Source organism: Hyalella azteca, unplaced genomic scaffold (assembly GCF_000764305.2).
Source record: "Hyalella azteca isolate HAZT.00-mixed unplaced genomic scaffold, Hazt_2.0.2 contig12081, whole genome shotgun sequence".
In the NCBI taxonomy this organism is placed as follows: Eukaryota; Metazoa; Arthropoda; class Malacostraca; order Amphipoda; family Hyalellidae; genus Hyalella; species Hyalella azteca.
The window spans coordinates 29722-42716 of record NW_025942049.1 but is presented as its reverse complement, the minus strand read 5'-3'; the positions used below and the strand labels follow the sequence as shown (position 1 = coordinate 42716).

Here is a 12995-nt window from a genome sequence, read left to right as displayed (position 1 = left end):
CTTTACTTCATAGAGAACACTTCGAGACTCCTAACGAGGCACTTTACTTCACAGAGAGCACTTCGAGACACCTAACGAGACACTTTACTTCACAGAGAACACTTTGAGACACATAACGAGGCACTTTACTCCACAGTGAACATCTCGAGACACTTAACGAGACACTTTACTCCACAGAGAGCACTTCGAGACACTTCACTCCACAGAGAGCTCTTCGAGACACTTTACTTCACAGAGAACACTTCGAGATACTTTCCTTCACAGAGAACACTTCGAGACACTTTACTTCACAGAGAACACTTCGAGACGCTTTACTTTACAAAGAACACTTCGAGACACTTTACTTCACAGAAAGCACTTCGAGACACTTTACTTCACAGAGAACACTTCGAGACACTTTACTTCACAGAGATCACTTCGAGACACTTTACTTCACCGAGAACACTTCGAGCCACTTTACTTCACAGAGAACACTTCCAGACACTTTACTTCACAGAGAACACTTCGAGACACCTAACAAGACACTTTACTTCACAGAGAGCACTTCGAGACACCTAACGAGACACTTTAATTTACTCCACAGAGAACACCTCGAGACACCTAATGAGGCACTTTACTTCACAGAGAATACTTCGAGACACCTAACGAGACACTTTACTCCACAGAGAGCACTTCGAGACCCTGGGTGACATGGCCAGCGAGCCCGGCAGCGGACCTAAGGAGCCCCGTGAGCTGGTGCTCGCTGCGATCTACCAAGCAAACTGCCTGCAGGAGGCGCTCAATGAGGCGCTCACTATCAGAGAGAGCGACATTGTGGCAGCTAAAGCTGGTGGTGCTGAGTCAGCCAATAAGCTCAGCTCGAGCCTCTTGCCGCTATATCCTGCACCCATGAGCAAGCTCATGAGCATCACTGGCTCCTTGTCGCTTCAGCTCAACGCCTTGCTGGTCAGATATCTTCACCAATATGAATTTTCGCAAATAAATTCAGCATTTCCATGTTCATTCTTATTATTCGTTTTATCTGTCACTAATTATTTTCAAATATTTGTCTATTTTAATTAGTTGTTTCATGTATTCCTAATTATATGTTTATTGTTTGTTTACTTTGTTAAATAACTCAATGCACTAAAAAAAAAATTCTACAGAACCTGGTGACGGAGCGAGACGACGAGCGGGATCGCATGCGTAAGGAGTTGGTAGCGTCAAAAGAACGCATCCACCAACTCCACCACAACCAGAGCATAACCCCCACCAATTCCCGCCCCAACTCCATGGTGTCACAATCCTCATCCACGCCAGCCCCAGACGTCAGGGATGACAGTGAGATCGTATCTCTTGAGGGTAAGTTGCATAATAATTCGAGTACATTTCTCAATTAATGTTGATTAATGTATATTAAATTATTTATATCAATTTCGACGAGTCTTTCATTTAATTCAAGTTATCGTTGTATTCCGCGCAAAATGTCAGTAATAATTGTAATAAATTTCCATGGAAATTCTTTCGACTGAAAATATAATTTAGACTGAGGTCAATCAATTCCGGTGATTATTTTTGAACAATGTTCTCGGCATCTGAGTATTAAAAATAATAATTTATTTTCTATAGTAACAAGTTTAATTAATCGATTAGTAATAAAATAATGATGAATTTATAGTAAATAAATTAATTATTGTACTGGTGTGTTTCATGCAGAGAGAGCGAGGACAGGCAGCGCTCAGGACGACCTCGCGCAGCTCGTATCCAGAGACCTCCATGAGGTGAGTGAGCTTAGCGTGTTAACACTCCTACACTCCTGCGTGTAATACGCTCTACTACGTGCTAACACTCCTACACTCCTGCGTGTAATACGCTCTACTACGTGTTAACACTCTACACTCCTGCGTGTAATACGCTCTACTACGTGTTAACACTCTACACTCCTGCGTGTAATACGCTCTACTACGTGTTAACACTCCTACACTCCTGCATGTAATACGCTCTACTACGTGTTAACACTCCTGCATGTAATACGCTCTACTACGTGTTAACAATCCTCCACCCCTGCATATAATACGCTCTACTACATGTTAACAATCCTCCACCCCTGCATGTAATACGCTCTACTACGTGTTAACACTCCTACACGTCTGCATGTAATACGCTCTACTACGTGTTAACACTCCTACACGTCTGCATGTAATACGCTCAATGATACATCACCCGTCAAATTCTCGTGCAGAACTTTGTAGGCTTGGCTTGTATGGCTCACCATTTTCATTAATGAACTCAATAAGACCCCGGCACAGTGCAGGGTTTCGTTGCCAAGTTACCTTTCTTCTGATCAATATTTCTATTGATCAATACTCGCTTCTTTCAAATTTAACGCGAAGTAAACTTTTTCGTTGGCTATTTTCGAACCTCTTGAATGGAATAAATGGTTACACTTCATCCCAGTGGATTTTTCCCTTGTATTGCAATTTGAGATAAGTTCATTTGAGTGTTTCATTCTTAGACTTCATCAATGATCAAGAAATTGGACGTGTCAATAGTACCTCGCTAATTGCTTGTCTTGCGGTGCAGGAGACTGATGTCAACAATCAAAAAGTTTTTGATTATTTTTTTAAAGGATTTTCAGTTTTTCAGTTCAATGTCTTGTGGAACAGGAAACTGATTGACGTGTCAATATTTCAAGGTACCTCATATATTTCATAATATCTCATTATATTTTAGTGTCAAACTTCTTGTATTGTGATGCAGGAGAGCGATTGACGTGTCAATATTTCAAGGTACCTCATATATTTCATAATATCTCATTATATTTTAGTGTCCCACTTCTTGTATTGTGATGCAGGAGAGCGACGTGCCTGATGACGATGACAGAAGCGGTGTGGCCGCTGCCGCGGCTGCTATAACTACTGCAGAAGATGACGATGCGTTCCATGATATTGTACGGAATGTTATTACCTCGGATCAAGAAGAGCAGCAAGAGCTGCAGCACCCACCAACAACTTGAAACTTTCCCCTCCCCTTCCCCCTACACACATAAAACTTTTTGGCCATCTTGAGGCTAGCATCTTCCCTTTATTTTGTGTGGTGATCTTCAACGGACTTTGCGTGTCAAGGTTCTGACACATTTTCCCGGCATTGCGATCGGTCTCACAACATCTCGTTAGCGACGCACCTGAAAACTTGAAGCGAAATCCTTTGTGATTTTGATTTTTCTGAGATTTCCTTGGACCCTTCATGAGACATGCTTGTCTCGTGCAGTGAGCCTGATCTTGATGTTTTGATCTTACTGGAATCTTAAAGTTGTTGGGTACTGGAAACTCAGCATTTTGGATGAGCAAACTCTCAGAGGAATGAAGGAGATCATGTCCAAATTACGATGCACTTCTTGCTCTTGCGTGGGTAAAGCTGATCCAGTTTGGCCCGGCAAAAGGTCGTATTAGTGTTACGTCTGCTCTATGCTCGTGCTAAGGGTAAGAAAGTGTGTCATTATTTGAACAATGTGTCCCATCCATTTCTCTGAGTGCATGCTTCATCACGTGGTGCGTGTCTAAAGATGCTATGTCGTTGCGAGGTCATGTAGTCTACCTGTAGGATCTACGATGAGCGTAGTCGCTCTCTTTGTTATGGGCAATCTATATTTTTATAAGGAACTTTCCATATCTTGCTGACTTGTAAGCTTTGGGTAAGAAGTAGAGCCATTGTACCGCTTGCGAATTGTGACTCCTTTTAGGACGTCGTGATAATTATATCGACTTTCATCACTATTTGAAGATGAAGGAAATATTTCCCACGTGTATTTTGGAAGATAATTGTAAATGAAGGAGATTGCTATTATTGCTTGTCATTCCATCACGATGAATACTTGACTGTTTTCACTTGTCATTCTTAACTCTCTGTAGTGCATAGCATTTATAAATCAGGGCATATTTCTATTGACCATTAAATTTTTTAATAATTCGGCAGAATATTTTGCGCCAATAAAATCATTCTTCAATACGTGGCGCTGAAGAGAAGTGTAAACAAGTAAAGTGTAAGCTGTTTCTATTCATTGTCTGTTACGCATAGCAATTTTGCAAGTTTATTTCTTCTCGTTAATGTGAGTAAAATACACGCTTATCTTTCACCATAAAATTTAGTTTTACTTTTTTTCAATTCATTGTTTACTTTTATGACTGTGTTGCTTGAAAATTTGGTGCATGGATTCTCACGTAAACTTTCTCCCTTGTGTAAATTTATTGAAAAGTCGAGGTTCGCCTAAAATTTTCTTTCTTTCGTGTTGCTTAGCATAACGAAAATTTCAGTGAAGGAAACTTGTATGTGAATTGTTTGTCTTGGTTGTCCTGCTTGTAAGTTAGTGACGTGTTTGTCAGTGAATGTGTAATGGCATTTACGAGGCCGCAGTCCAAAAATGTGAGTTTTCTAACATTGCTCAGTTTGTCCTATTGAACATGGGTCCGATTCTAAAAAAAACAATCACGATGCCTTAAAAAAATTAAAATTTGCACTATTGTGTAAAGAAGCAGATACTGTAAGACAACGACGTGAAGTTAGAGATTACGATCGTTTGATGTATTATTGAGTATCAGGATATTGGTCTCTTAAAGCCTTTATTCGCCAAGATTTTACCGTGAATCGGGCAAATTTTTGCAGTGAATCGACAAGTTGATTTTTCTACTTTACTAAGATTATAACTGCGAATAGACGTGAAGAATTCGTGATAATCGTTATTGGTTTCCAGGTGAAAACCTTGAATTGCGGATGCTTTACTTGTAATTGTAATTCGGGTTGTAAGCACATTTACCTGCGAATTTTCAATCAGGTTTTTCAACTGTTCTTACTTATTCGTTTCCTTTGAATGTAACTTCGTGTGTCATGTATCGTCCAGATCAACTTGTGTTTGTTGTTGTCGACTTATTTATTGTATGTCCTGATCCAACGAGAGCGCCGTTTAGAAAGCATCGCAGTATGAGGCGCTTTTTTGTGACTACTGAAGCCGAATTAGATCGGCTTTTCAATGCCCTTCATAAGGTTAGTCTGAATTCTCTTGCTATTTAAAAATATACTAGATCGAGGGTTTTATTTTTAGTTTTTCAATTGATGCTCAACAATCGGCATCAAATTTTAATCATCAATCAGCAGGATTTAGTTACCCATACGAGATTAGTCTTGTATAACTTCCCCCTGTAGATCTCCCTCCTTAACTTTCCTCTACGCGGGCTCTTAATAATAGGACTTTTGTAAGTAAATCTAAGGTCATCTCTATGCCTATGACCGTTAGAAATGAAGATGTTTTAATTGGCACCATCTCGGCCACAGTTAATTTGCTTACCTGGGAACACGCGCGGATGATAAATATATTTCGGCGCAAGATATTTTCCACCTTGTATTTTAACCCATTTTGTGATCTAAGCCTGCTTCACAGAGTTTTCATTACCAATAGTAATCCTTTTTTCAATTGACAACCCAGTTATATCGTTGCTTTCGTTGCTCAATTGTTACTTCTGAGTCTAAAAATTCTGGAGTGAAGCTATATTCCGACGGATTAGATATTAGAGCATTGGTGTACAAAAACCCTATGAATCCCATGAATTTAAGAAAATATTAACGGTCCTTTTTGAAACACGGTTGTTCAGTGCTCTTTCTTGCACACCGTATTATTCATGTATCAGACGGTCGTGACCTGTAGACTGTCACACTTATTTTTCCATTTAAAATCTCTGGCCAATCAAACCCTCAACTTCCCGTTCGTAACTTTTGACTCTGAAATTTTAATTGTTGTTTTAATTTGTTTATTTTCCATATCTGTTGTATTTGTCTTGAATTTTCAAGGTTATTAATTAATTGTTGGTGCCCGCTACCTTGACTGTATTCGTCTGACAGACGATGCCTTGACTATGCTCTCAAGTCTGCAATCTTGTAAGTTAAGAACTTCATATCAGTAGATAACAACATCTGCTAGATAACAACATCTGTTCCCATGATCGCAATGCCTCCCTTTTCACAGCGACAAGCGCGAGTTAGTTTTACGTTGACTATCTTAATCCTTGTATTAGTCATCCTTTAATTACAAAATCTCTTCATGATTCATTTTGAATCATTATATGTCAACTTCTGATATATTTAATAAAAATATCATGACTTAGAATTAAATCTTGTTTTGATGAAGAAGAAAGTCGGCTAAAACTTGCTCTGTCTTGTCACTCTGTTAGGTGCCACTCGTTGTATTACTTGCTGTAGTGCCCTGATAAGCTATTGTGCCACACCATAAACCATGTCTATTTTTGTATGTAAAGTTCATCCTTAACTAGAAATTGTGCTTAAAGTTACTCTCTGAGATATGCAGAGATTAAGATTGCTTTGATCTCTTGAGAATTTGTAGTAGACGATCTAAGGCAGGTTTTAAACCCCATGCCGGACTTGGGCATCGTCTCTGTATAGGAAATTGTACGTTCTAATTTTTGGTACCTACTCTTCAGGCAAATGACGTTGAAAGTGCGTTGATGACGAATCGATTTCATTGAAACAACGTTTAATCATCATAATTTCAACTTCAGATGTCTGGTAGAGTCGAGAATATGTCTTTCTCAAACAATTTAGCTTTGTTGACTTTTTTCATGTGAATAACCTTTACTGAAAATAACTTTTACAGATCATTGCGGTAGATGATATATAAAATTTCTTTACCTTCTAACGCTCTGATACAGTGAGCTTATTTAGAGGACTGACATACTTTATTAACTATTATAGCTAGTCAATTATTTCAGATCCTGCGTGTAGAGCTCGCCGAATATGCAGGAATTAAATATTTGACTCTCGACATCATCTTATTGAAATTTTCTTAACGATTAATTGGTGAATGAATTTTGTCGGCGTGGGACGGGCTTTCCATCAGAATTAAAGCTATCCTTATACACTGAAAACAAAAAGAATTTTCTTTCCTAATAGTGACACTTTCTGCGTGCATTTAGTCAGGATTTTTGGTCAACTTGGTCAGGATTTTTTTTCCGACAAGTCAAATTCTTCTTAGTGTCTTGTTCGTATCTTTCTTATGGCATAACGTTGTCTCTCCCAGCTGTTCTAGTTACCTCTTCAACGTTGTTTTTTTTTGTCTTATTTCCCATGAACCACATTGAGTAGAACGCACTTCTTATTTCCCATGTAGACGCACTTCTCACATTAGAGTGCGTCCAAAAAGAGCTACCAACTTCTCGTTCACTGCAGGGAAGAGAATCTGAGTGCTTCAGGCGTCAGAAATACACAAAGCGTTAACGTCGCTACTCTTCACGTCTATCCTAAATATTCCATGCATCTTTAGCTAACATACACGAATATTAAATGTTACTTTACTAATTATTGGACGTGTTGATCAGATTTATGTCTGTGTTAGATCTAACTTTGTCCGCTTTGTCCCTAGCTACTTAAACATTAAATCATTTCCAATTTATGATTTTGTCTTGTACGTCATTCGTTATTGTACTTGGACTATTGTCTTGAATGGCTGTATATTCCTGTTAATCATTTCTCATATGCTATGGATTCCGATGAAAGATTTCCCTTTTTCAGATTTTTATAAACATTTTCTACCATTAGAACAAAATATACGACTCATTCCTCCGTTTTAATTAACCAAGTCTATTTTATCACATGTTTTCATTCATTTTTTCATTTTTAACATTTCAACAAGTTATGTATATCACTTCATGTTTATTTATAGTACGCATTGCTGCAAATGAGTCATGCCAATCCCGTTTCTCTTTAAGTTTATTAAAAGAAAAATTTCCTTCGTCAGAATCGTATTCCTTCTCAAGCGACACCAAACTGCAGTCTCAATGTCGGGCAGAATATAATATGATTCCAATGTTGGGATGAAACAGCACAAAGAAAATGTATTTACTCTTAACAATTTTTTTACTGGAAATATTCTTCTCTCTAACGTTTTGGAAAATATTCTTCATGATAGATTCTATTCTTTATTCACTTTTGTTCGACACTGCAAATTCCACTACGTGTATTGGACTCAATATTCTTGGCTACCACTTCCCTCTTGTTTGTAAATAGTTCTTCCTCGTTGTCCCGATGTGGATGAGAACACATAACCGCCGAGGGATAATTTGTAAAGTGTAATGTTGATAAACTTCTATAATCAGTGAGCATAATGTATAGAAAGGCGTAAGTGCAAACAGGTAATAAAAAACTTGTAAGACTCTCTGTGTGTTTACTTTCCTTATTATAGCTCGGGTATGTAGCTTAACCCATCTATGCCAAACGATTCCATTTGGAACCAGCGGGAAAAATGGATGCCCACGTCAGGGTCTCACGTCAAAAATGCCCACGTCAGGGTCTCACGTCAAAAATGCCCACGTCAGGGTCTCACGTTAACGCCTTTATGCATAACTAGTGTTATTGCAAATATATGCATATTATTATGCTCAAATCGCCTTCATTTATTAGTAAGTTGAGGTATGTTGAGGTATTAGTTGAGGTATGCACAAGTACAGCAAATATAACTCAGTACTCACTGTAGTGAATGACAGAGCGCGCAGTATCTCAGAGAGCGCAAGTCACGGACGGACATGACGAGCACAATAGCGACTTTTTTTTCTTAAATGAGAAAATGCACTAAAAATTATAATATATGCTGATTGTTGGTGTATATATTTGTTTCACTATGCAGCTGTGTGAGCATTTATCAATGTGTCAGGTAAGTAGTCCTAAACGCGTATGTACTGAATCGACATTTCTCCGGACCCGCCTGCGGACTCAAACGCATGAACCACTCATGCATGACTCCTACAATACTGAACGGATTTGTTGGAATTTATTGACTTCAGTTGAAGTCAATAAATTATGGTTATTTCTCATATGCAATAAATTGACTTATTGACTTCAGTCAGAATTAAAGTCAATGATTATGTGAACCTCAACTGCAATCTATAAGAAATTGGACTCTAGTTAGGTACCAAAATACTGCGATTTTTCCAGCAATATAATATCTGAATATTTGAGCCGTGAATATCATACAGAAAGACTATGTAAATTTCTACTAATAATACAATTTTTAGGAGCAAATGAAGACGTTGACTACAAGGAAACGATTTAAATTATTTAAGCTCTCGTGATCGTTGCATGGCAGGCTCGGTCAACCAAGACAAGTTTCGTACAACCAACTTGCAGGCAAACAAATTCAAGCTTGATAAAACGTTAACTAAAAATTCAATCCTTGAATATCACTACCTGGTGTATGAAAAGAAATAATTGGGGAAATTTAAGAGTAAGTAACAGTCCAGCCTAAAGGAATAAAGTAGGCAAGAGACTCGTCTCTGACGTCTCCGGGGCTTGTGGCGTGAGATGACGTGTCTTTCACCCAGCAGAGGAACGTCGAAACCCAAGGTATATAGGGTAACGCGGGTCATGGGCCCATAGCGGATTTATAGGCAGATAGGCCTATAAGGATAGGCCAATTGGTCCGTGGCAGATAGGCACGGACCAATATCTGCCATAGTATGGCAGATATTGGTCCGTGTTCTCTACCGCCGGTCGACAGTTTCACTGGGATGAAGTGTGCTGATTTACGTTTTGCTAAGTGTTTGCGTTATTAAGTTATTTGTGAATAACTGTTTTAGCCCAGATAAAAATTTTTTACTGCTAAATAAAACTGTTTTCGATTAGTGTAGATGAAGCTTTTGAGACTGTGAAATATATTTTGAAAGTAATATTTATAGGGATAATTTTGAGATCAAGTTTAGACTATTAGCTTTTAAAATAAAATGTTGACACGATATAAATTGATATGATACCTAGTGGGGCAACGGGCCCACGCGTGTCACGGGGCAAAGCGCCCATGGTGAAGTCTTGTGTTATACATAATTAGATTTGTCTCAATTACCTTTTCAAACTATGACTAGCTTTTTGAAATACAAATTACACTTCATATTGCATGATTTTTTAATTTGCCGCCTCAAGGTAGCAGGTTTAGTTTCTAGTTATGCGTATTTATGACCCCTTATCGAGTTATTGACTCTTGCCTTGCCAAAAGTTGATTTCAGTCAACACCAATGAGCCAAAAGTTGATGAGTTTTTATGATGTTGGCTGAAATCACGATTAGGTACGAATTCTCTGCACATAATATCTGGATTATGGACGAAACTGGAAGGAAGTATTTTCTGATCAACTAAATATATTTTTTCTAGTCAAGGGTATATTTTTTCATGTCAAGGACGAATTTTTTATCGCAAGGATATATTTTTCAAGTCAAGGATATATATTTTTATGTCAATGAAATATTTTTCTTCACGTCAGTGATAGATTTTTTTAAGCCAAGGGTATATTATTTTCAAGTTATGGATATGATTTTTTTGAATTGATAATAAATGAATGAATGTCATATTTTTTATTACACTTTTTTATTTTAAACTGTATAATGTTGTTTTATCATTTTTAAACGAAAAATATGCAATTGTGGTAAAGGGATCAAGGGTGGGCGCCTTGCCCCATGCCCATGGGCCCATTGCCCCAGGGGTGGGGCAATGGGCCCATTTGGACACTTTTTACAAAATAGTGTTTCATTAAAAATCGAATAACTCTATAGGCGTCTAATTCACATCATACATTCCTCATTAGTTGTACCTTTAAACAAAATAAAGAACCACCTCGTATCAATTAAAACTTCATCAAAAATTTAGTTTAAAAAAGGGGGGGGGGCGCTGCCCCATGTTGCCCTACGGGAACGTCGAAGCGTTCTCAAAAGATTTTAAACAATTTGTCCCTGCATTTTTACAAGTTTCTGCACACATTTCATGTTTCCGAGGCATTTTAACACAAAGATTTTTCCTACACCATTCAAATAGTTTCATATGTGTTTTCTACAGATTTTTGGGTTTTGCGTGGGTCAGTGTGAAGCAAAAGTTATAAATATTCATAAAAATTCATACTATACAGTAATAGTGTTGATTCTTTAGATTAGAGGAAAAATTTAATTCATTGAACGGGTGAAGCCTGATGAATGTATAAGTATTACTTTATATAATCACTGAGCATAATTGTAATATATGTGTTTTCTGAATGAACTCCTCCGACTCTCTCTCTCTAGGCACCGCAACGCATGTTAGATTTTCGTTTTCGACCGCATGCCGCTACCAACGATCGGCGAAAATTTCATGTCAGATCCGGCGAGCCCCGGATTACCATATTCAGTGTAAGAAATCTAAGGAAACATATGATGGACATTCTTCTGAAAAGAAACGCTCTGACACTCTTGGGACGAATTTTAAGACGAATTTCACAGCTGATTTTCCGTGCGTAAGTTGTCAAATCAGGACCGACTTGGACCAAAATTGTAACTAAGCTATTTAGTTACAATATACGCTCCTGCGAGCCTCGTTATAATATTATTGCCGAAATTGGAATATTATACGTCGAAATTGGAATTTTGGCAGATTTTTGTGAACTTTTTTTTTTTTTTTAAAGGAAAGCTTCAAAGAATTCGGTGAGGTTAGTTTAAGATAATTAGATTAGGTATGGTTAGATTAGGCCGGTTGTTATGCAATCATAGTTATCTAACCTATCATAGCATAAAAAGTTATCCTAACCTAACATATCTTCACGTAACAACACAAATTTTCGAAAGTTTAGTATTTCTTACTTTCCTTGGTAACTCAAATTTTTTAGTTTCTTAGATAATTCAAAAATCCTTAATAATTACTAATAAATAGTTATGTTCCAAATTTCAAGCAGATTCGTTTATAATTGAGGGACTAAAAAGTTGCTCGGTTGCGTTAAAGTTGAGTTCCGCACTTGAGTCCGTTGCCCCTCCTTGTCCTCAAAAGCTAGTGACTCCTTTTTAGCGCATTTTCTCATTTATGGAAAAAATGCACTATTGTGCTCGCCATGTCCATCTGTCTGTCTGTCCGTCCGTGACCTCAAGTCATCGTCGACGAGAAAATGCGCTCTCTGTCTCTCACTGCAGTGAGTACTGGGTTACATTTTTTTAAACTTCCAGATATACTACAACATTTCTACAGATTCTTCTCAATTTACCCGCCTAGAGCCGATTATGCCACTGATATTTCAGCATTTGCTATTCACGACACCCGGGGTTGGGACGATGAAGACTGACAGGGCTGCTGCCCTGCTGGGCACTGGCTGCAGCCTGCAGGTCGCGTAGCGCTAGGCGGTTAGTTGCTCAGTGGATGTCGGAGTGTGTGGTTGTGCCGTTGCGCGATGTGTTACCTTCTGTGACCGTAATTTCAGAAGATTTATCGCAGTAGTTCATAAGTAAATTTAATACCTTAAATAAATATATCAATATTACCGCATAAACTTCTCGTGAAATCGAGGTTCTATTCGTTATTTTATAAATTTGTGCTATTCGTTTGCAAATTAATGCATTTCATCATATGTGACATCTTGATATGTTTAGACGGATTCATGTCACGCCTTCAATTATTTAAAATGCATGCGGTTAAATTTTGAAATTAGCTAGAAGAACGACGTAAATAATTTTATAGAAGATTGGATATTTTATTTGTAAATTCAAGAAAAATGAAACTTTGAGTGTGCTCAACTCATAATTCCAAAATTTTCGAGATTATTAATTCTCATGCTTTATTTATCGTTTTGAATCTCTTGATATTGGGCACTAATTTAGTGTGTCTTTATTCGTAGGACTAATAATTATGATAAATGAACAGAAAATTATTTAGCGGGCTTGAGAATATCTTCGAGAGCTGAAGGCTTGTCAAAAGTACCTAGTAGTATAAGACGATACTGGTGAGGCTTGGGAATTTGTAAATTATTTTGATTATTCAACTCGTCTTTATAAATGAGTTAAATAAAGAAGTTAAGGGAATAAGGGATCGGATTAAAAATATTTACTTAAAATATTCACAAATGAAAGGTCACATAATGCTTAATGGTAACTAAGTATTTATGTAAGAGATCTGGAAATTTCAATATACAATTAACTCAGATCTCTGACCAAGTTATAGATCAATTCATTATCCCC

At 37.6% G+C, this 12995-nt stretch overlaps 1 protein-coding gene across 1 annotated transcript in view; it reads left to right on the top strand.

Annotated features, from left to right (window-relative positions):
• LOC108683066 (pleckstrin homology domain-containing family G member 5) overlaps window positions 1-8197 on the top strand; it is a gene marked incomplete at its 5' end in the record, with an annotated part of 80534 nt that extends 72337 nt beyond the window's left edge. The window contains 4 exon segments of the mRNA XM_018172345.1: window positions 666-945; window positions 1146-1341; window positions 1696-1760; window positions 2834-8197. Of these exon segments, the coding sequence (XP_018027834.1) occupies window positions 666-945; window positions 1146-1341; window positions 1696-1760; window positions 2834-2995 (703 nt within the window).
• Window positions 8198-12995: the final 4798 nt, after the last annotated feature.